Raw genomic sequence first — 24,055 nt, forward strand, 5'->3', positions numbered from 1 at the left:
ACCATATGTCAGGAGTGCTCTGATGGTGTTTCCTGCTTGGCAGGGGGTTGGACTCGATGGCCCTTGTGGTCTCTTCCAACTCTTTCTATGATTCTATGATTCTATGATCAAACATTAAAAGCTTCCCTAGACAGGGCTGCCTTCAGATGTCTTCTAAAAGTAGTTGTTCTCTTTGACATCTGATGGGAGGGCATTCCACAGTCACCAGGCAGGTGGAGAGGTTCTTGGGTGATGCCATCCCACTCATTGCTCTCCGTTAAGGATGGGAGGGAACAGCAATGCACAAATGATACGAAATAGGCTCTAATTGCTTTAGTGCTATAGGCATTCTTTATTGAAATTCAGTGACGATACATATTCCACTACTGATGAGAAAAAAATTTGCAGACCCTTTCTGATTTTCATGAGGACCACCCAGCAATCTGATATGCTCTCCCATTTGAAAATTAAGCAGCATTTTTAAGACAAGGCGGCGTCAAAATAACTTTGGGGGCCGATCACCAGGGAATTCTTCTGCACTGTCCCCATTGAAGTGAGCAGGATCTGTGCATTGGTGAGCCTGTCTCCGCAGTGGCTGAGCCTGTTGAAATGGCAAGCAAAGTACAGGATGGCAGGATTTTCTTCCTCTGACAGCTTTGATGTTAAGCACAAAGTTCCGTTTCATCATATAAAGGATTAATGTAATAGAGCTCGCTATTTTTGCTTGCCATCTCCTTCGGTGCCTCCTCCTCCTCCTCCACGGAGCACGCACCAGCTAAAGCCTAGAAGAGAGAGAGACCAGAGTGTTTAATGCGGCTGGTGCAAAATATAACTCTGGAGCTTAAATCCTTTGAAGAGAAAGTCGATCTTATGGGTTGAGATGAATCCATATTGTCAACGCAGCACTTACGTTTCACAAAGCAATGCTCAAGGCTGTTCGTTTGCTGTGCACATGATAACCCACTTCTGCACTTAGAAAAGCTGGATATTTGGGATATATATATATATATATATATATATATATATATATATATATATGCAAAGTTGCTTATACTGCACAAAACCTTTTCCCTATCTTTGCTTTATTCTAAGGACCAAACTGCATGCTGTGTTAAGCATGCTGTTCACAACTGCACTCTTTCTTGGCTTGGGAGGGTTCAATGCAGAAAGCAACTGTGGTGCATGTAAATGGTTAAATCAAGGCTACCTCCTGATCCCGATTGCTGCTTTTTAACAAATAGGGGTGTGCTGATGATGTGCTCAATGTTACATGTGGTTTAGTCCTAAATCTACAGCTTGGTGGGTTTTGGAATATTCCAGCCTGGACTGCTGGAACGAAGAATGTGGAAGGGTGGTGATGTGGTGGTGAATTCCAAGATATTTAATATATCATGGACAGATCTGAAAGCCTGTCTTCTCTCTTAATTCAATGGGTACATTCAGATGCAACCATTCTGATTTTGTTTTATTATTTCTCAATCCAGTCAAATCTAACAAACGCTTTAATTTCCCCGATGGCCTCCATTAGCGACACTTCTGGATGAGAGACCACCAGAGCTATATCATCAGCAAGCAAATTGAGCAGATAGGATTGACCATTACATATAACGCCATTGATTTTATTATTATTTTGAACAGTGTTTGCAAGTGTAAAGGTAAAGGTACCCCTGCCCGTACGGGCCAGACTTGACAGACTCTGGGGTTGTGCGCCCATCTCACTCAAGAGGCCGGGGGCCAGCGCTGTCCACAGACACTTCCGGGTCACATGGCCAGCGTGACAAGCTGCATCTGGCGAGCCAGCGCAGCACACGGAAACGCCGTTTACCTTCCCGCCAGTAAGCGGTCCCTATTTATCTACTTGCACCCGGGGGTGCTTTCGAACTGCTAGGTTGGCAGGCGCTGGGACCGAACGAGGGGAGCGCACCCCGCCACGGGGATTCGAACTGCCGACCTTTGGATCGGCAAGCCCTAGGCGCTGAGGCTTTTACCCACAGCGCCACCCGCATCCCTTGGCAGGAGCTGGGACCAAGCAACGGGAGCTCACCCCGTTGCGGGGATTCGAACTGCCAAACTTCTGATCGGCAAGTCCTAGGCTCTGTGGTTTAACCCACAGCGCCACCCGTGTCGTCCTATTTGCAAGTGGTTCCATTGCAAACATGAAAGGTAGCATTGACAGAGGCAGCCTTGCTTTGTACCTCTCTGTACATCTACAGAGTGGAAGAGTCGTGTACATTAACCCTAACTACTGCCTTGCTATTAGTATATAAAGGTTGTGATGCTAATACAAAACCATCGTCGAAGTTCTTTTCAGAGAGGAGTAGGTACAAATAATTCCCATGCATTTTATCAAAAGCTTTATGAGCATCTAATGAAGCGATCACACATGAATTTCTCTACAGTTTTCCGTAATATACTGCGTTTGGCATCTTACATGCAGGAACTTCTATATGCCTATGCTTAATGAAACCTGCTTGACCAGCACAGATTATACTAGGTACCTGGCTGTGACGGGCTGCCCTTCTCCCTCCTCGGGGAAAAGCCTGCACACACACTCCACGCGGCTCGTGAAAGGGAGCACTGAGCAGAGCCTGGGATGCATACAGGCTCTGCTCAGCACTCCCTTTCACGAGCTGCATGGAGTGTGTGTGTGGTTCTTGGGGGCTTTTCCCGGAGGAGGGAGAGGGGACTGACGGGCTGCCCTTCTCCCTCCTTGGGGAAAAGCCCCCAAGAGCCGCACACAGCTCCATGCGGTTCTTTAAAGGGAGCGCTGAGCAGAGCCTCCCGCCTGCATTCGCTCCATAAGATGCACACACATTTCCCCTTACTTTTTAGGAGGGAAAAAGTGCGTCTTATGGAATGAAAAATACGGTAATATATTTGCCAATCTATTAGCTAAAATACCAGAAAATATTTTAGCATCTTGCCCAATGACTGAAATGGGTCTATAGGATTCTGGAGTCTCTGAATCAGGAGAAAGGGAGGAAGCCTCCAGGTGCACAGAAAGACCTTTGTTGAGAACTTGGGATATAAATCCTCCTTTCTTCTCCTGCCTTAACACTTTCATTATTTATTTCTACAGTGCCATGAAATGTGCATTGCACCATACAAGGGGGCTGACCCCTGCCCTGAGGGGGGGTTACTATCTAACCCCACCCTGCTGCCATTTAAAAGAATCCCCTGGCTTTGCTGCAAGCTACCCTATGAACATAAGCTGCAATCGGGCATTTGTGCAACTTCATAGCCGTTCATTTTGGGATCCATTGACTTGTGCAGCAGCCTTCTCTCTGTGCTAAAATGATGCAGAAGGAGCTACCAATGATTTACATAAAGGTGGAATTATTACCGCTGGGTCACATGGTGTGTCGAAAATGGGATTATCAAACCCCTTGTCGGCTGTTTCTCCTGAAAGATCCAGGTCCCTTTTGCGGCTCCACAAGGAGGTAAAACGAACGGACGTGAGAGATCTGTAGAAGGAGAAATGACTGGAAATCAGCACAAACAACCGCCATGAAATTCTATGATTCTGTGTTGATCTCATAAGAGGTTTCATTTGGAGGCCCTGAACTCAGGGAACGGTCAGAGATTTAAGCTATGCACCATCACTGAACACTGGCTGAAGGAGGGTGGACAGCCAGATACAAGAGAGGCTTCTTGAGGCCAGCGGTTTGAATCCCCGCAACAGAGTGAGTTCCTGTTGCTCTGTTCCAGCTCCTGCCAACCTTGCAGTTCGAAAGCATGCCAGTGCAAGTAGATGAATAGGTACCACTGTGGCAGGAAGGTAAATGGCATTTCCGTGTACTCTGGTTTCCGTCATGGTGTTCTGTTGTGCCAGAAGCGGTTTAGTCCTGACCCAGAAAGCTGTCTGTGGACAAACTCCCTCAGCTTGAGAGTGAGATGAACACCACAACCCTATAGTCATCTCTGACTGGACTTAGCCGTCTAGGGGTTCTTTACCTTTACCTTATCTCTTGATCACCAGTAGGCCAACAGAGGTCATGTGAGAAGTCTTGACCCTTCCACATCCCCTACACAAGAACTCCTTCCCTGGCAAGCCAGTTTCAGTTTGTGGTGTATATAGCGCTTTTTTTTTCATTTAAAAGAAAAATGTTTAGGGACACTCATTTTGACTCAAGAAAATCACCATTTTATAGTTCAAATTGGGAAGAATAAATACAGTAAATGGATAAAAGTACAAAGAACATGCACAACACCGTTATCCCATCTTTTGTTTTTACAGAGTCGTCATTAACTTTACACTTCATTGCTGGCTGTGATGATGAAAAATAGTTAGTAATTGTCCTACTCGTATTGAAATACTGCCCCTCAATGAGGCCAAACTTTCATCAGTAAAACACCATGCATCCACATTTCACACTGCTTCACACATTAAACGCTCGCTTCTGTCTGAGACTCAGGAACACCATGAGAGGAAATGAGGCTGCCATTGGGGGTAGCAACGGAACTGGCGATTCACAGTGCTAGAGAAGAAACTAAAAAAATTAATTTTTTTAGATTCACAAAATGTTTAGGGGTATGCGTACCCTTGCACACACACACCCTGAAAAAAAGCACTGGGTGTATATATAGTGTGTATGTTTGAACAAGGGACCATGAAACTGAAACACCATTGATGATGACAGTCCCATAATTTACATGATTGCTTAACCTGGGATAAGGAGAAATGAGTGAAGAGACCCTTGTCTTGTCTCGAGTTGCTGACCATTTCAAACTCAATCCACTCTCTTACTCACCACCTGATTATAGTCACAAACCAACAGGCTGTAGTGACTTCAAAGAACATTTTCCCAGGACAACCGATAATGCAAATAGGCACAGAACAGGAAGGTTCCTTGCCTGATTGCTCTGATCCTCTATTTACAAAAAGATTTCCTCCAAACACCTCCTGCCTTTAAAAAAAGGGAGGGAGAGGGAGAGAGAGAGGACATTTTGTCTCAATAGAAAACCCAGTTTCCAAATCCACACCACAGGGAAATGCATGCTATATTCTCAGCAACGGAAGTTTGGAGTTTTATTTAGAAATTAAACGAAGCTCCTGTTTTATTGCCGGGAAATGCTAATCAGCTTGACACTAGCAAGGAAAACAAGCAAGGCCCAGGAGCTTTGCTGCCTGGTGTGTGTGTGTGGGGGGGGGACGGCTAGCACTAATGAACAGGAACAGCCCAAGCGCACAGAGCATGGCGCATTGGTTTGCCAGCTGGTGGAGCACACCGAGAATGAAGATTACCCCTGGGAGCGCATAGAAGGAGCATTTGGGACTTCAGCTGGAAGCTTGCCAGGGGCACGCACACACCGTGACCAACCACTACGCCCACTGGATATCTGCAGCATGTGTTTATATAGTCTACTGAAACGGCAGAACGGCGATGAGCAAGCAGGTCAGTCTAGGGCAGAGGAAAGGGCTGCCTGGCAAGGTCTCCATCCACCCGCCTCCTGCCTATAGCATAGGCATAGAAAGATCTAGGGTCTATCAATGGTTAGCGCGTCTACTCTGCATGCAGGAGGTTCCAGGTTCAATCTGAGTTATCTCCAGGGAAGGGGGAGATCCCTGTCTGAGATCCTGGAGAGACAATACTGAGTTGTGCAGAAGCTGCGAAAGGGGGTCCAATTCCATGCTAGAGATGGTTAGGAAAGGACTGAAAGCAAAACTGCCTGGAAAACGAGTGAGGTCCCAAGCAAAGAAGAATGGCAACATAAACTGATGGAATACGCAGAGCTTGCCGATTTAGCATATAGAATAAGAGAACAAGAAGAATGTATGTTCAAAGAAGACTGGAAAATGTTTACTGAATGTATGGGTGAAAATTGTGTTCATTTAAAAACGCTGGCAGCATTAAGACAAATTCAACAGTGTAAATAAGTTTTGATGGATGTAACAATGGATTACTGAATGGTTTAATTCATGCAAAATATGCAGGGATGTATGGTATGCAATTAAGCCAGAATTAAGATTGCCGGAAGAAATATCAACAACCTCAGATATGCAGATGACACAACTTTGATGGCAGAAAGTGAGGAGGAATTAAAGAACCTCTTAATGAGGGTGAAAGAGGAGAACGCAAAATATGGCCTGAAGCTCAACATCAAAAAAACGAAGATCATGGCCACTGGGCCCGTCACCTCCTGGCAAATAGAAGGGGAAGAAATGGAGGCAGTGAGAGATTTCACTTTCTTGGGCTCCATGATCGCTGCAGATGGTGATAGCAGTCACGAAATGAAAAGACGCCTGCTTTTTGGGAGAAAAGCGATGACAAACCTAAACAGCATCTTAAAAAAAGATAAACAGCATCTTAAAAAACCTAAACAGCATCTTAAAAAAAGCAGAGACATCACCTTGCTGACAAAGGTCCGTAGAGTTAAAGCTATGGTTTTCCCAGTAGTGATGTATGGAAGTGAGAGCTGGACCATAAAAAAGGCTGATCGCTGAAGAATTGATGCTTTTGAATTATGGTGCTGGAGAAGACTCTTCAGAGTCCCATGGAGTGCAAGAAGATCAAACATATCCATTCTGAAGGAAATCAGCCCTGAGTGCTCACTGGAAGGACAGACCCTGAAGCTGAGGCTCCAATACTTTGGCCACCTCATGAGAAGAGAAGACTCCCTGGAAAAGACCCTGATGTTGGGAAAGATGGAGGGCACAAGGAGAAGGGGACGACAGAGGATGAGATGGTTGGACAGTGTTCTCTCGAAGCGACCAACATGAGTTTGACCAAACTGCGGGAGGCAGTGGAAGACAGGAGGGCCTGGCATGCTCTGGTCCATGGGGTCACGAAGAGTCGGACATGACTAAACGACTAAACAACAACATGGTTTGCAAAATGAACCACGGAAAGAGAAGAAGGGAAGTCATTGAATTAAGGTTGTTTAAATGAATATTTTGAAATGTAAATTAGAATATATATATATGCATGCAAAACTGCCAATGCCAGAATACCATTATAGAGATGCATGTGTGATCACACTTGGAATACTGTGTCTAGTTCTGGTCAACTCAATGAGGATATTGCAGAGCTGGAAGAGGTTCGCAAAAGAGCAGCAGCAACAACAACAACGTTTATTATTTGTACCCAACCCATTTGACTGGGTTTGCCCCAGGCCTTCTGGGGTTGGAGTAACTTCCCTATGAGGAATTTTTAGTTTACAAGGCTCCCCTCTCCCCTGGTCTCCCAGGACCAGGAGAAGTATGAAGAGGGAGAAGCAGAGACAGGCACGCTGGCATAGTCTCAGATGACTTGGGAAGGACTCAGGGGAAGAAGAGACTTCAGCAGCTCAGGGAAGGCAGGGATGCTCAGCCTCCACAACTACCTCATAGGGGCAAGACTTATGAATAAGAGTTGCTGTGCTCATTAGTCCTGACACTCCTGAGCAGGCCTTGTTTCTTCTAACAGTGAGTTAACTTCACTTACTCCTTGTGATTTATTGCTGGCTCGCTCCTGACACAAGGCCAGCTCCATGGGAGTTTTTGTTTTCATACTGAATGATGAACTTTTGTATCAAAACGGGAGAGCGACAGATCTGATGATTGCTGGAGAATGCTGGACATTACTTTGCCTTGTGTGTCTGGGTGGGTCCGAGAACCTATCAAAACCTAGCATGCCAAGGGGCAAAATTCCAACCTCGCCTTCTTCCTGACATGCTTGTTTTCTGCATGCAAGGATTTTTTTAAACAATAAAAAATTGCAGAGGAGCATTTATATGTGCTTTCCCATGGTACATATGGTTCCCGAAATACCATACCGCGTACTGAATATGTAGCCTAGCCCTGTTACCTTAAAGTCCCTTTTCTGTAGAGTAGCAGGACAGCTCCCAAGAGCAGCAAGACAAGGAACAGAACGACGACTGTCCCAGCAATTGTAGCACCAGCCTCTTGAGTACTCCGGTTACTGCCAGTGGCTGCATGCAGGGTCCTCACCGCAATGCCAAACGGCACTCCTGCAAAAGCCAAGCAAAATGTTACCGCCCAGATGAGGTGTCCAATTAGTTTGCATGGAGTAAATGATCCATTTTCTGCTGGACAGCAAATGACTATATTCTACCTGTTGCCCCCATCATTATTCTATTGCTGATTTGCTTATACCAGACAGAATTGGTGCTGCCACTGCAATGTTTTTTCCAAGGGCACATTAGCACTGTACAATGGTAACTTGGTTTTTGAAACACCTTAGTTCATGAACAACTTGGAACCTGAATGCTGCAAAACCAGAAGTAGGTGTTCTGGTTTTCAAACTTTCTTTCAAAAGCTGAACATGCTCCGTTTTGAGTCCCCCTGTGTTTCGTGTTGCGCTGCTAATTTGCATCCCCCAATTGTAATTCTGAGGTGATATTTGGAGATTATATTTGGTGCTTTTGTTTTTGCTATTTATTTTGTGTTTTTTGTTTTGAGGCTTTTTCAGTTAATTTGTTTTTGTGACTGTGTGGATCCCAGTTCAGCTACTGATTGATTGATTGATTGATTGATTGATTGATTGATTGTGTGACTGCAAAATGAATAAAAGCCCCCCATCCAAAGTTTTTTAATTCTAATTTTTATCATTTACAATACTGTTTTGTTTATTGTATAGTACAGTACATTGATTATTGCTTTCATTTTATGGATCAATGGTCTTGTAAGGTAGTAAAATTCATGTTAAATTGCTGTTTTAGGGGTTCTTTTTAAAAGTCTGGAATGGATTAATCCGTTTTGCATTACTTTCTATGGGAAAGCACACCTTGGTTTTGGAACGCTTTGGTTTTGGAATAGACTTCCGGAACGGATTAAGTTTGAGAACCAAGGTACCATTGTACACCCAAAGCACTATAATACCATTTTGTCAGTCATGGCCTCTCCTAAAGATTCCTGGGCATGGTAGAATATTAGAATTATAGAACAGGAAGGGACCACCAGGGTCATCTAGTCCAAACTGCTGCTATGCAGGTATCTTCTGTCCAAAGTGGGACTTGAACACACAACCCTGAGATTAAGAATCTCATACTCTACTGACAGAGCTATAGTTAGTTAAGGGTGCTGAGAGTTGTTAAGAACCATAGAATTGTAGAGTTGGAAGAGACCTCAAGGGTCATTTAGTCCAACCCTGTGCAATGCAGGGATCTTTTTGCCCAATGCAGGACTTGAACCCATGGCCCTGAGTTTAAGAGGAAGAGGCCCTCATTTGCCTCCCAGAGCTACAATTCCCACAGTTCCCTGGGAAGAGGGATTGTTAAACCTCTCTGGGAACTGAAGCTCTGTGAGAGGAATAAGGGTCTCCTAACAACTCTCTGCACCAGAATTGTGGTCCCAGAACTGGAAAGAATATTTTGTTCATCACACCTAGTATTGCTGAGATAAAGAGCACTGGGCTAGATTTGACCTGCTACAAGGCAGCCACTCACCCAGATCTTTGGCAAAAGGCTTTCCCATCACCTGTTACCTGATGCTTTAACCTGGAGACACCAGGGATTGATCCTGAGACCTCCTGCTATGGCCCCTCCACAGCTATGGGGGATAAACCCAATTTGGTTAGCATTTTACCTAATTCACACTTCCTGTAACAATATGTCTGAACCGAAACACAGCCATGCTTCAAGATTCACACATCTCTGAATGTCATGCTGCAGTTCCCTGATCAAATAATGTGTACAGCGGGACCTCAGGTTAAGCACTTAATTCGTTCTGGAGGTCCGTTCTTAACCTGAAACTGTTCTTAACCTGAAGCACCACGTTAGCTAATGGGGCATCCCGCTGCCACCGCGCCACCGGACCCCGATTTCTGTCCTTATCCTGAAGCAAAGTTCTTAACCCGAGGTACTATTTCTGGGTTAGCAGAGTCTGTAACCTGAAGCGTATGTAATCTGAGGTACCACTGTACTAAAATGTGTATATTAGGGGACAGTGTGCCAACCCCCCCAAAACCCAAAACATAGATTAGCTTAAAAAAAATCACACACACAATGCATTATTTTAGGGGAAACTGCTTGCAAAAATGGTTATGCAACCAAAACGATATTCCAAAGGAGAAATTCACACCTGGTGGGTTTTCATGAGGAAACAAAGGTTCTTTTGTGAAGTGCGGCCTGTGTTTTAATAGAGAGACATGAAGGGACAGAAACATGATAATAGCATGGAACAATTTTCCTGCAGTGAGTTATCTCTCCTGGCTTGTAATACTTGTAAAGGGTCACTGCTGTTTTGCTCATTTCATACCTCGGGCCCAGTATACTTGAAGGAGTGTCTCCACCCCCATCACTCAGCCTGGACACTGAGGTCCTCCTCTGAGGGTCTTCTGGTGGTTCCCTCACTGTGAAAAGTGAGGTTACAGGGAACGAGGCAGAGGGCCTTCTCTGCAGTGGCGCCCTCCCTGTGGAATGCCCTCCCAGCAGAGGCCAAGGAGATAAAGAACTACACAACTTCTAGAAGACATCTGAAGGCAGTCCTGTATCAGGAAGTTTTTAATGTTTTACATTTTACAGTGGTACCTCGGGTTACATACGCTTCAGGTTACACACTCTGCTAACCTAGAAATAGTGCTTCAGGTTAAGAACTTTGCTTCAGGATAAGAACAGAAATCGGGCTCCGGCGGCGCAGCGGCAGCAGGAGGCCCCATTAGCTAAAGTGGTGCTTCAGGTTAAGAACACTTTCAAGTTAAGTACGGACCTCCAGAACGAATTAAGTACTTAACCCGAGGTACCACTGTACTATGTTTTTATATGTACTGTAAGCCGGCCAGAGTGGCTGAGGAAACCCAGCCAGATTGGCGGGGTATAAATAACAAAATTATCATTATAAATTATTATTGTAAGTCATGCAGAAATGTAGAGAACTGAACTTGAGAGAATCTGAAAGCCACAAATCCGCACATCCCTGCCACACCGACAAGGCACAGATTGCTGCCTACGGCAAAATGCTTTACCCTAGCGTTGGAGGCTTCACACGAGACCGATGGAACAAGGATCTGAAGCAGCAAGGGGCTGGCACACCTTACCATGCTCTGCTATATCCTTCACGATGTCCTGGGCCAGTTGCTCGGCTTGAGTCCCCGTCTCAGATCCGGTCCTGTTGTCGACCAGTACAATCTGGATGAACGAGGCTGAGCTACGCGGTATCGTTCCCAGGAAAGTCTGCCGCTCACGCACCTTTGACACAGCCGCCTGAACTCCTGCGTTCTTGGGCTTTGCAAAACACAAACGGCACACGGAACACAGTCACCATGTCTGCTGTGGTGTGCCCGGTAGAATCTCTGTACAGTGGCACCTCAGTTTTCAAACAGCTTAGTTCACGAACAACTTGGAACCTGAACGCTGCAAAACTGGAAGTAGGTGTTCCGGTTTTCAAATCCTTTTTCGGAAGCCAAACATGCTCCGTTTTGAGCCCCCCTGTGTTTCCTGTTGCGCTGCTAATTTGTGCCCCCCCCCCCATTGTAATTCAAGCGTTCCGTTTCCAATTGCAGTGTTCTGAGGTGATATTTGGAGATTATATTTGGTGCTTTTGTTTTTGCTATCTATTTTGCGTTTTTTGTTTTGAGACTTTTTCAGTTAATTTGATTTTGTGACTATGTGTTCAGCTACTGATGGATTGATTGTGTGACTGCGAACATACCAAACTGAGAAATGTGTGGAGTATTCTGTTCTGATACACCTCGATCTCAAAACCAGCAGAATATTCCAAGGAAATGATGGCTCCTGCAGTTTTTTATATAAAAAAAGAAAGAAGGCATGAAAACATAACCATTGGTTTAGTAATTGCTATGAACCTCCTACCTATAGGTGGCCATTCATAGCTCTAGCAGCTGAGTTGGTTGCTGCAGGGTGGTGCGTGTTTTTAGATGACCCTGTGAATCCCAGAGCAATCCTAAAATCCTAATTGGCACTTCTAGATCGTTGGATACAGTAAGCCAGCAACTTACACAGGAGTTATGTTCTGGGGAGTGCACCTAAAGCCCAAATTGTGTACACAGTGGTACCTCCAGTTACGAACTCAATCTGTTCCAGAGGTCCGTTTGTAACCCGAAACCGCTCATAACATGAGGCGCGCTTTCGGTAATGGAGCCTCCTGCTGCTGCCGCGCTGCTGGCATGCGACTTCCGCTCGCATCCTGGGGCGAAAGTCGCAACCGAGAGCATCTACTTCTGGGTTAGCAGAGCTCGTAACCCACAGTGTTTGCAAGGGGGACGGTACATAACACAAGGTTCCACTGTAGTCAAGACACATTGGGTTCAATGGCAGGTGGGATTGCCAAAGCCTTCCCTCCCACCAGATGTGTGCCCCTTTCAGCACCATTTTTAATTTTATTTCCCCCAAACGCATAAAACTGAATGTGCACAAGTTAAATATGTGTAAGCTGCAAGCTTAAGCCCAGCAGAGGGCAGGGTTGAGGCTAACAGACAGTCAGGGAAAATACACATTCTAGCCAAATTCCCCCTCTCCCTACCCTCTCTCTTTCTCACGATGCAGCCATGATTAACCAACTCCCACCTTGTAGGCTTAGAATCCAAATCCATCCTTGTAAAGTTGAAGAAACTGCAAGAACCTTTTCTTCGTTACCAATGGGACTTCTGTGTGTTTGATGTGTGAATGTGGAAGAACGGGGACTGGTGGGACTGGTAGCTCCACCTCTCTAGGTTTTAACTCTGCTATGTACGCCAATCTTATTTTTAAAACCCAAGGTAGACTTCCTGGGGCCTGGAGTACCCTTGGCCCTGTAGCAGGTAGCATATCTCAATTGCTGAAGTTCTTAGCTCTTCTGCAATTCTCCTCTATAGTCTACCTGATCTCTTGCAGGTGACACATTATGAGCTGCAGCTGTGAGGAGTGGCTGGATAAATCACCCTACATCATACCAGGTGGTTGACTAGATACCCTTTTGCTCTCTCCAGAGGTCTCCACCTAATCATAATATAATAATAATAATTTATTATTTACACCCCGCCCATCTGGCTGGGTTTCCCCAGCCACTCTGGGCGGCTTCCAACAAAATATTAAAATGCAATAGTCTATTAAACATGAAAAGCTTCCCTAAACAGGGCTGCCTTCAGATGTCTTCTAAAAGTCTGGTAGTTGATGTTCTCTTTGACATCTGGTGGGAAGGCGTTCCACAGGGCGGGTGCCACTACCGAGAAGGCCCTCTGCCTGGTTCCCTGTAACTTGGCTTCTAGCAGCGAGAGAAGGCCAGAAGGCCCTCGGAGCTGGACCTCAGTGTCTGGGCAGAACGATAGGGGTGGAGATGCTCCTTCAGGTATACTGGACCGAGGCCATTTAGGGCTTTAAAGGTCAGCACCAACACTTTGAATTGTGCTCAGAAACGTACTGGCTGTGTACACTTGAGATCCATGCACGCATACTCTTCACACATACCCCACATTTGTAGGGTGGCCCTTCTTATACCAGCTATTTCTGCAAAACCATCCAAACAAATTGCCTACAAGGCCACCATCTTAGAAGGTATGCAGAATCCAAGGCCTCCACAGCTCATATGTGATGAACATGCTTTGAAGGTCCCAGGTGCGCTTCCACTGCATCTGCAAGTAAATGGATCAGGTGGGAGGTATTGGCAAAGTTCTGTGCCCAAGACAGATGGGCACAGGGTGGAAAAGAAGGAAGGGGCAGCCCAAGCTTCAGGCAGCTTCATGTGAGATGAATTAATGTGCATGCACACCTGGCAGGCAAAAGATCAACCCCTGGTATCTCCAGCTGAAGCCGGGAGGGAGAGATCCCTCCCTGAAACCTGGAGAGCCACAGCCAATCAGGGCAGACAATTCTGAGCTAGATGGACTCTGTATCGGCCACCTTCCTATTGTAATAAAATTTTAAGGTCTTATATATATAATAAATGTTCATAAATGTACCAAGCAAACACGTACATAAATATATAAACCACATACATGTCTGAAGCAGCACAGGAAGACAGTCCCGAAACCATTTTGACTCCCAAACTGACCAAATGTTTCTCTGCCACGAGGGAGGGGGTGAGGGAACCTTCCCGTTGTCTCAGGAATTAAGTGATTACCATCTCAAAGGAATGGCCAGACTACCAGGAAAGGCAATCAGGTAACTTGCCAGACAGGAGATAAACAACGCACTCAGATTTCTGTTGTAGACCGCCTTTTCTGTGATGTAGGTATAGTGTTTGTGGGGGGTGTTCTTGGGTTACACCCCTTCTGTATGTATGATGTATGGAGGGGTGGTGTTGAGCTCCAGGGCAGGGAATTTAAAATGTCTATATAAGGGCAGGCACACCTTTGTTCTGGGTCCTCCTCCGCTCCTCCGCTGTGTGTGAGGAGAGCACCATGTTGCAACAGTTTTAATAAAGATCAGGCTTACTAGCTGCTTTGCTTCTCAATATTCTCTGGTTGGCCTCTGTTATTTTCTCCTACTGATGGAGAACCTACAAAGGACTCTAAGGGCTCTTGTGTACCCCATAAGGGAATAAGGGCAGATTTTGTTTACAACACTATGTCTCAATGTCTTCTGCCCCCACCCAATGCAAAGTGCGAGACAGCTATAATGTGCCGTTTTCATGGAAAGAGTCGATGCGGCCTCGTCTGTTCTACAGGAACTCTGATCCATTTAATTTGCTGCTCTATCAATGCTAATGGGACTTGGCTTCCTCTCTGCAAGGGGCACCGTTTTACAGACAGCTGGAGCAACTTGCATCGGCTTATTCTTTCCCCTTCACATCTCCACACTACTACTCAGATTAGACCTGTCTTCCTACCACATCGTTGCCCCCGCTCCCAAATGGTAAATTCTGCCCAGACTGAACCTCCATGCTTAGATCGCTTAAACCAAGGGTGCGGAAACTCAAACTCGGGGGGCCAAATGTGCCCCTCCAAGACCACTGGGACTCCAAACCACAACCCTTCTTTCTAGGCTTTGGCTCTCACAAACCCGACTTTGCACCTTCAGTGTTCTCCCCTGGGTGGAATGTATCCTTGAACTCTGATAATGCCTCTTTCTTGCCTGCACAAAGGATAGAGAAGGGTGTGTTGCAGAAACTAGCCTGCTGTACTATGTACAGTGGTACCTTGGTACTCAGACGGTTTGGTTCACGAACAAATCGGCTCCCGAATGCCACAAACCCGGAAGTGAGTGTTCTGGTTTTTCGGAAGCTGAACATCCGATGCGGCTTCCGATTGAGTGCAGGAAGCTCCTGCAGCCAATCGGAAGCTGCGCCTTGGTTTTGGAACCGCCTCAGGAGTCGAACGGACTCCTGGAACGGATTGTGTTTGAGAACCAAGGTACCACTGTATATTCATTACTCCATTTTGCTTCTGGCCCCATCCATCACTTGAACGTGGCCCCCAAACGTTACACATGGCTCTCTGGCTGAAAAAGATTCCCCATCCATGGCTTAGAGTCAGTGCTTCTTCTTTTTCAGCTGGAGAACGGCAGAGCGCAGTTCTGGCGCCTCTCAAGTGGGTGCCATTGCGGGCCGATGCTCCCTCCGCCTGCGTCTTACTTTTAAGTACTTCTGAGAAGCCCAAAACAAACACTTCAAGTCAAAACAGAAGCTGGTCAGCATGTGCGAGTCTACACTTGTTGTTGCTGTTTTAGATCTGTGAGTCCACCTAGCTCCTAACCACTCCTAGCCCTGATTGGTCAAGCTGCAAGGTGGGGTCAATTCCTATTTCCTTTTCTTCAGTCCATCTCTCATGTAGCGGCGGCAGGCTTTAAGTTTTGCAGCAAGGCTTCTATCGTCGCACACACACACAGGTTTCTGCAAGGACTGCTCTAGCCATCCTCCTGAATCTCGGAGGTGGCAGAGGTGCATTTATTTGATCTGCACCAGAACCAGGGGTGGACCCCCCCCCCAAAAAAAACCCAGCTAGAGAGACAGCATGCTGTGGTTTTTTTCTTGGGGGGGGGGGAAGCACTACTTATAGTCATGTAAAATCACCTCTTTTTATGATTTTAGCTGCTCTGAGCCCAGCTTTGGCTGGGGTACAAATAAAAATATTATTATTATTTAAAAAATGGTGCCAACTTAGCACAAAAAAGCCTTCTTGCCAGCCACTTATAGGTTTGAGTAAACCTGGATTTTCCTGGCACAGAACTGATGGTTGTGGGTGTTTCAAGAGGTGCAGCCAGCTCTGTCTTTACCCAGGAGGAACTACAGTGGCAGGCCACTGAACTTCATGTTCTCCATGACTCTGTATTAGTTTATTGGTTTTTCCCTGGTGAAGAAAAAAGCGGCTTCTGAAAAAATGTTATTTTAATTGCTTTAAAAGACTCGCCTAAGCAGCATATGGTAGCACCCTAAAGCATTCAGTTTTCATATGGTAATTAGGAACACTGTACAGAAAACCTCCACGTTTGCCTCCCAGGTAAACTAACAGACGCAAACCACGAGGAAGAAGAACGAGAAATGGAACTAACCTGTTGGATATATATGTCTCATTTTTAAATTGCATTTACATTTAGGTCCAGAACAGTTGTCTTTAGTTGGCCTCAGTTCCAGCTGTAGGCTGGAATGTGTTCCTAGCAATAAACAGGGGCTGAAATAATTTGGTAATTCATGACCTTTTGCTTTTGTGTTCAGGGCTGAGATAATTACGGTATAGACAATGAGATAGAGACAATGCACCAGGCCCCTTGGGTGATCTTGTCTGATCTCCACACTGTGATAAACTTCCACCTGCTGATTTCAGGCTGTTGCTGATAGCGCAAAAGCAGCCCAAGTTCGGTTTCCCCCTGGCCACTTAGCAACTCTGGGTTTAAGATGAAGCACTGTCTGTCGTGACCCAGCCTACCAGACTTGGGACTCCGCTACATTAGCAAAGAAAAAACACTTTATATGCATTGTTTATACATTCTAACACTGTGACACCAGGTGGCGCTGCAGAGTCCTGTTTTTCCTTACCCGATTTCTCATACAAAGTTTGTAACGCTTTTGACCGAAACACTTCTTTCATGTGTCTAGCTCCAGCCTTGGACTACCAGGAGCTGGGAACTGCCTCAGCAGGAGAGAGGACAGGCAGATCTATTATAAAATCCTCAACCTGGTTTTGGACTACAACTCCCATCAGCCCCATCAGTCAGGAGTGATGGGAGTTGTAGTCTAAAACCAGGTTGAGGATTTTATCATAGACATGGGGCAAAGTCACTCTTTCCTCGTTTCCTGGACTTGAAGGTTTTTTTGTCAGATTTCTCTACATTAAACTCACTTGAGAAGTACTGGAGAGAATTGAGTTCGAAACCTCACTCAGCTACAGAGCTGACTGACTGGGTGATTTGGGGTAAGTCATCATATCTCAACCGAATGTACCCCACAGACTTGTTGCTGAAAGGAAAAGAGGGAAAGAACCATGTGTGATGCCCAGAATTCTTCGGAGAAAGAGTAGGATATTGATAAATGTGGAGAAATAGCCTTTATCTCTCACCCTCGCCTAGATCACAAAATTGTTCCTTAGGAAAAATGAGATAATCCTGTGAATGTCAGGCTGGGGCTTTTAAGAAGAAGGATAAGATAGGAATTCATCCGGCAAATAAACTGACTCCCCATGCAGTCTGAGCTCCCATTGGAGAAATTTAAAGAAGCTACCATATGATGGATGGTTGTCTAATGTGAAAAGATCAGAGTATTATGTAATGGATTGAGTATCAGAATGGGGAAAATCTAGGATCACATCTCCATTAAAAGCTGATAAATTCATGGTGTTAGGGGCTGCCAGGAGAATAAACTTGTGTGTGTTTAAAATATGCCATTCTGTCATGACATCTTGGGAGGGTGGCAAAGATGCAAAGCTACTTAACCATTTTTTATTGCAAGATGTTTGCTGGAATTTCAAATTCAGGATGCAATGCTATCCACACTTAGTTGGGTGTAAGCCCCACTGCATACAGTGGGTCTTACTTCTGAGTAAACATGGATAGGATTGCATTATTAACTAACCCCCCCCCCTTCAATATTTTCACTTATAAGTCTTCCTGAGTTAACTGTTGATGAGACCCCAGGTATGTACATAGATGGGGGACCCAGGAAAGATGCTGAAAAGAGAGAGGAGGGAGGGTACCAATTGGGTAGCCATCTATGAAATGAGCCTGCCCACAGACCAAGAGAGATCATATTCTGAAGCGGGGATGGAGAACCTGTAGCCTGCCAGATGTTGCTGAAATACAACTTCAACTTTTTATTTTGTTTTTCTCATCAATATTCTGTAATGTGTTTTTAATGTTTACACCACCCAGGGATCTCCTGATAAAGGGCAGTATATAAATTGAATTATTATTATTATTATTATTATTGTTGTTGTTGTTGTTGTTGTTGTTGTTGTTGACTCCCATTGTCAAAGGTCCCCTAGCCCCGCTCCCTTCTTTCTTATATATATAAAAAACCTCACCTCGAGTCAATTTTCAAAAGCAAAACCTGTAACTGTTCAAAATGTGAAAAGTTTGAACTTATGCTGAATTTCAACACATAGCACTGTTCCAGCTTTACTTTTGATGCAGTACACATATTGCCATGAAGGGCTAATCCACACTTAGCTTCCCTCTGCTCTTTCCAGGCACAGTCTTAGGTTTAAAGCTCTGTGTCCAAACACCATCCCATCCCCCCGTCCTTTTGCTCCAAAGCTTTCCCTGCACATATCCGCTCTTTAAACCTCAATTGGAGCAAACGTCAATCTGCAGAAAACCCCAACTAGCGTTTGCTCCGATTCAGCTTAGAAGAGCGGATTTGCATGGGGAAAACTTGGGGTGGAGGAAAAAACAAACTCAGACACGGAGTGTTAAAGCACAGACCACTGCCTAGAAAGAGTGGGGCAAAAAGTAGATGTAGATAAGCCCTAATATAGGAACATGTGAGTCTGCCTTATATCATAGAATTGTAGAATTGGAAGGCACCCTGAATATCTAGTCCAGACATGCTCAACCGGTCGACAGCCATCGACAGGTAGATCCCCGGCGTGATCCTGGTCGATCATGGGTGATCCTGGTCAATCACAGTATTAAATGAAGAGGGCTAGGAATGTCGCCACCCCCCACCCCAAAAGAAGCTCCCCAAAAGAAGCTCAACAACTCTTGGTAATCTCCCCCCGCTTCTAGTTAGCCGCCACCTTCCACCCACCCCACGCACGCTCCTCCTCCCTCCAATGGGTAGATCACCGTCGGTTTTTTTAATACTGGGAGTAGATCGCAGTCTCTTGGGAGTTGGACATGCAGGAATATGCAGCTGTCCCATATAGGGTTCGAACCTGCAACCTTGGCATTATCACCACCGTGTTCTAACCAACTGAGCTATCCAGGCTGACCTCACTGGCTCGTCTAACTTAGAGTTATTGACTGGCAGTGACTCTCTCGGAGTCTCAGGCAGGAGATGTCAAGGACTGAACCCGGGGCCCGATGATAAGATCATTTTGGTGTGAGGTGAGGATATTTATAGCAAGAGTAATAAAAAGAAATTGTTATTTAGGGGAACTGAATTCTAAATTATATTCCAGAAATGTGGGAGATTTCAAGGGGTCAAAAAATATGTACCGTGCTATATTAGAAGCAAAAAAAAACTTGTTTTGATGAATTGGAAGAGCCACAAAAAGATTCCATTGAGTACATGGATTGATAATATGGACAGATTCGCTACATACGAACGAATTGCATGTCAACGCAAAATAAGAATGGATTAATATGAAGAAATCTGGAACGAATATTTAAATGATAAGGCACATAGTGGTAGGAAGTAGAGGGAAGAGAGATAGGTGGGAAAATATTGCTTAAAAAGGTGTAGTCATATGTATATCAGTGTATCCAAATCTGAATTGTCAAATTGTGTTATTACTGTTATTATGGTTTTTGTTGTATGTGTCTTTTGCGGTTGATGTTTGTATTAAAAAATTGATTAAATATATATATATATTTTAAAAAAGGACTGAACCCAGGGCCTTTTACATTCAAAATGCAATATATGCTGTATTTCCCAAATCCTTGCAATTGTACCTGTTGGCAGAGTGAATTGCAGGCGAACTGATTTGCTCCTCTGTCCTGTAAACAGCTATAACAAAGCTGGTCTTCACTTACCGCACATTTCACAGCAATGGCCAACGGGCTTCAGGGGGTCCTTGCACATCACCTGTGGACATTGATTCCCAGACTTCTGGAGCAAGGCAGCGCAGATTCTGTCGTGGTCCTTCAACAAGAGCTGGTAGATTACTCAGGGAAGAAAAAGGTTTCCGCCTGCACAAATGAACTGGTTTCCAGAGATCTCCAATGCAGATATCTAGGTGCTCAGACAAAGACTACGATACCCAGTGCTTTTTTTCCTGGGGGGGGGGGTACGCAGGAGTACGCACCCCCCCAAAAAAACATTTAATCTAAAGTTGGTCTTATTGAGGGGCAGGATTTCAATATGAGTAGGAAAATGAGAAGAAGAAGAAGAGTTTGGATTTGATATCCCGCTTTATCACTACCCGAAGGAGTCTCAAAGCGGCTAACATTCTCCTTCCCCTTCCTCCTCCACAACAAACACTCTGTGAGGTGAGTGAGGCTGAGAGACTTCAGAGAAATGTGACTGGCCCAAGGTCACCCAGCAGCCGCATGTGGAGGAGTGGAGACGCGAACCCGGTTCACCAGATTACGAGTCTATCACTCTTAACCACTACACCACACTGGCTCTCAAATGAGAGTACTCCTAATCATTTTTTTAGGGGGGGGGGGGAAGCACTGACTATACCTATTGCCTGCCTGCTTGTAAGAAGAATATAAGAAGAGTCTGCTGGATCTGGCCAAGGGCCCATCTAGTCCAGCATCCTGTTCTCACAGTGGCCAACTAGATGCCTGTGTGAAGACCACAAGCAAGATTTGAGCGCAATAGCTCCTGTGGTTTCCAGCAACTGGTATTCAGAAGCGTTGCTGCCCCAAACGGTGGAGGCAGAACATAGCCATTATCACTGCCACGCTCCTCTCCTCAACTGCAACTGTCCTGAAATCACCCCCTACAGAGCAGTTAGGCCGGGGGGGGGGGGGGGGGGGAGAGCCTTTCTTTCAATTTCTTTGTCTGATGTACTGTTTTTGTGTATTCTGTTGGAAGCCGCCCAGAGGGGCTGGGGCAACCCGTTCAGATGGGCAGGGCAAAAGCTGTTGTTGTTGTTGTTGTTGTTGTCTAATTCCAGCAAGGAACATCTCTGCAGGCACACATGTCCCCACAGGTGCCATGTTGGCAATCCATGTATGTGTTGGGCTGGCAGTCTGTCCACCTAACGCCTCCCATTTCTGTCAGAAGTCTCCAATATCCCTACTCCTTTCTTTACTGAATTCACGTTTTATACTGTATTTTATGCTGTTTTTTGTTGCATCAATTAAGTGTTTTAAATTTCTTGTTAGCCACCCTGAGCCCAATTTTTTGAACCGGGAAGGGTGGGGTATGAATAAAATTATTATTATTATTATTATTATTATTATTATTATTATTATTATTATTATTATTATTATTATTTATTACTGGTTATGCAGAAAAAGAGCCCCAGAAGACTTCACTGGCTGCATTGATCCTTATATCTCTGCAAAGTATTCTCAGTGAATCAGCTTCAATAATCTAGCAGTATATAACTGTGCTCATGTGGGTTTTCAATAGGCCAGACTCCTATTGAACTCCTCTCTTGAAGCCCTTGATAACAGAACCTAGTGCCTCAGAGAATGCCAGTGGCCAAGAACTTACCGCAGCATTTCCACATTCGCAGCCCGATTTGTCTGGGCACCTGGTGTTTGACAGCTGGAATGCCCCTTGTCCATGGAACTGTAGCTTTGCAGAGGAGCTCTGCATATACTCTGCCAGGGTGTTGTCACTGGTGAACTTCTAATTCCCGTTCAGGAGAAAGTAGCAGCGATGGGGAGGCAGGGGGAAAACAAAACTCAGAAATCAACAGTTCCCTCAAGAAAAATCAACCTGATCAGATAAAAAGTAAAGCTGTTTTTATGTCTCACCAACAACATGATCAGATAAAAAGTACAGCTGTTTTTATGTCTAAGCATTGTAAACTGCTGTGATTCTGAAATAGCAACCAGCTGCTAGTGGAAGGGAAGACCCTGTGACCTTGGATAAGCATCGAAACAACAGTGAGGGATAAGGCTTGATTCATGCAAATCAGGCCACTTGAAATCGAGAGTGTGCATGAACACAGCAAGGTTTTTCATGTGTGAAGGCTGCTTGACATGGCGATGTCGCTTTATCACAGTGCCAGAGAAAATGATGTTTCAGACCACCAATGCGCTTAATACAGAGGTGACTAACTGGCAGTTTGAGGTCTCGATCACAAGCAATTTTTTCCTGATCTTCCAAGACGGCACCGGAGGATGTGTATCTCTGTGTGTATCTCTATATGTATGTCTGCTTGCATGTGTGCATGCAAGAACAGAAGTGGATGTAGGGCAGCGCGAGGGGTGCAGGGGCACTGGGAACGCAGCTGAAGTATGTTCTTTTTAAATCTGGTAAGCGCTTGCCAGGCTTCAGCAAGGAGGGATGAGGACTCTGACAAGGTCCTAGAGTCTTCCTGCCTCCTCCCCCCAAACTAGGCAAGTGATTACCTGGGAAAGAGGAGGGAGGGCTTTAGAAGAGTTTGGATTTGATATCCCGCTTTATCACTACCCGAAGGAGTCTCAAAGCGGCTAACATTCTCCTTTCCCTTCCTCCCCCACAACAAACACTCTGTGAGGTGAGTGGGGCTGAGAGACTTCAGAGAAGTGTGACTAGCCCAAGGTCACCCAGCAGCCGCATGTGGAGGAGCGGGGAAGCAAACCCAGTTCACCAGGTTACGAGTCTACCGCTCTTAACACCACACTGGCTCTCTTCAATAGTGGACCCTTCAATAGTGAAGACTGGATCATGCCCTCCCCCAGAGCATCCTAGCTTAGCTGGCGTGGGGAGGTGGGCTGTTGCTTTAATCTAGCAGTAGGGCTATACCTGTTCCCCTCCCCAGGCTTTTCACAGTGAATCTGGAAGAAGTTGCCCATCTCCACTCGCAATCTTTTATTTTATTTTTGGAATCGCAAAACAGAAAATGGTGAAGCAGCCACGGTTTCATCTCACAAACACCCTGTTTTACCTGCCCCATGACTGAAATGCTCCTGAGCCGTATGGCCTGCTCAGACGACTCGATGTTCACACGGAAGGATGTTTCGGGCGGAAAGATAATGTCATCGTACTGGCACGGGACTCTTTCTTCATCCACGGAGAAGATGTGTTTGCCTTGATGGAGGTTGTCCAATGAGGTTGCAGCATGCCACAGGGTGGGGTCATACCACTGGAATTTGTCTGCACCGGCAAAGGTGACTTCTGAAGCTAATAGGAGGGAGGGAGGGAGGGAGGGAGGGAGGGAGAAGCTTGTGGAGTCTGTTCTGCTTCACGGATATTTATTCTTTTTATTTGTTTATAATTAACGCTAAGATTTCTTTTTTAAAGTGTGGCAAGTGCACGAGGGAAACTCACCAATCTGCATTGCCAGCCGCTGCACATGGGCGACTTCCGATTTTCATAATTAAAAATAAATGAGAACAAGGACCCTAGGAATCACCCATGCCATATTGATATAGTAAATTGCAGAACAGAACCTCTAATACCAAAGCTCATAAATCCACGGAAATTCTGATCATCTAAGCTTTCATTAGAAATATAGCGCATTTCTAACTTATTTCAAATATTCCAGTATTCTTTTTTGTTCTCCATTGAATTCCCCAGATATATATATTGCTGAAGTATTGATGCTTTTGAATTATGGTGGTGGAGGAGACTCTTGAGAGTCCCATGGACTGCAAGAAGATCAAACCTATCCATTCTGAAGGAAATCAGCCCTGAGTGCTCACTGGAAGGACAGATCCTGAAGCTGAGACTCCAATACTTTGGCCACCTCATGAGAAGAGAAGACTCCTTGGAAAAGACCCTGATGTTGGGAAAGATGGAGGGCACAAGGAGAAGGGGACGACAGAGGATGAGATGGTTGGACAGTGTTCTCGAAGCTACCAGCATGAGTTTGACCAAACTGTGGGAGACAGTGGAAGACAGGAGTGCCTGGCGTGCTCTGGGATCACGAAGAGTCGGACACGACTAAACGACTAAACAACAACAACATCACCTAGATGATCAACATCACCTGCAGTGATC

The 24,055-nt window shown here is 45.4% G+C and overlaps 1 protein-coding gene across 2 annotated transcripts in view; it reads right to left on the reverse strand.

Annotated features, from left to right (window-relative positions):
• Nucleotides 1-307: 307 nt before the first annotated feature.
• AMN (amnion associated transmembrane protein) overlaps nucleotides 308-24,055 on the reverse strand; it is a 74,850-nt gene continuing 51,102 nt past the window's right edge. For both annotated transcript variants that reach the window (XM_028704891.2, XM_028704837.2), the window contains exons 5-12: nucleotides 23,001-23,236; nucleotides 21,617-21,754; nucleotides 19,981-20,089; nucleotides 11,570-11,652; nucleotides 10,956-11,142; nucleotides 7,767-7,929; nucleotides 3,323-3,443; nucleotides 308-761 (exon numbers count right to left, since the gene is read on the reverse strand). In XM_028704891.2, coding sequence (XP_028560724.2) covers nucleotides 642-761; nucleotides 3,323-3,443; nucleotides 7,767-7,929; nucleotides 10,956-11,142; nucleotides 11,570-11,652; nucleotides 19,981-20,089; nucleotides 21,617-21,754; nucleotides 23,001-23,236 — 1,157 coding nt within the window. In that variant the 3' untranslated portion in view covers nucleotides 308-641. The remainder of the gene's footprint in view (nucleotides 762-3,322; nucleotides 3,444-7,766; nucleotides 7,930-10,955; nucleotides 11,143-11,569; nucleotides 11,653-19,980; nucleotides 20,090-21,616; nucleotides 21,755-23,000; nucleotides 23,237-24,055) is intronic.

The sequence above is a fragment of the Podarcis muralis genome, chromosome 1 (genome assembly GCF_964188315.1).
Source record: "Podarcis muralis chromosome 1, rPodMur119.hap1.1, whole genome shotgun sequence".
Taxonomy (NCBI): domain Eukaryota; kingdom Metazoa; phylum Chordata; class Lepidosauria; order Squamata; family Lacertidae; genus Podarcis; species Podarcis muralis.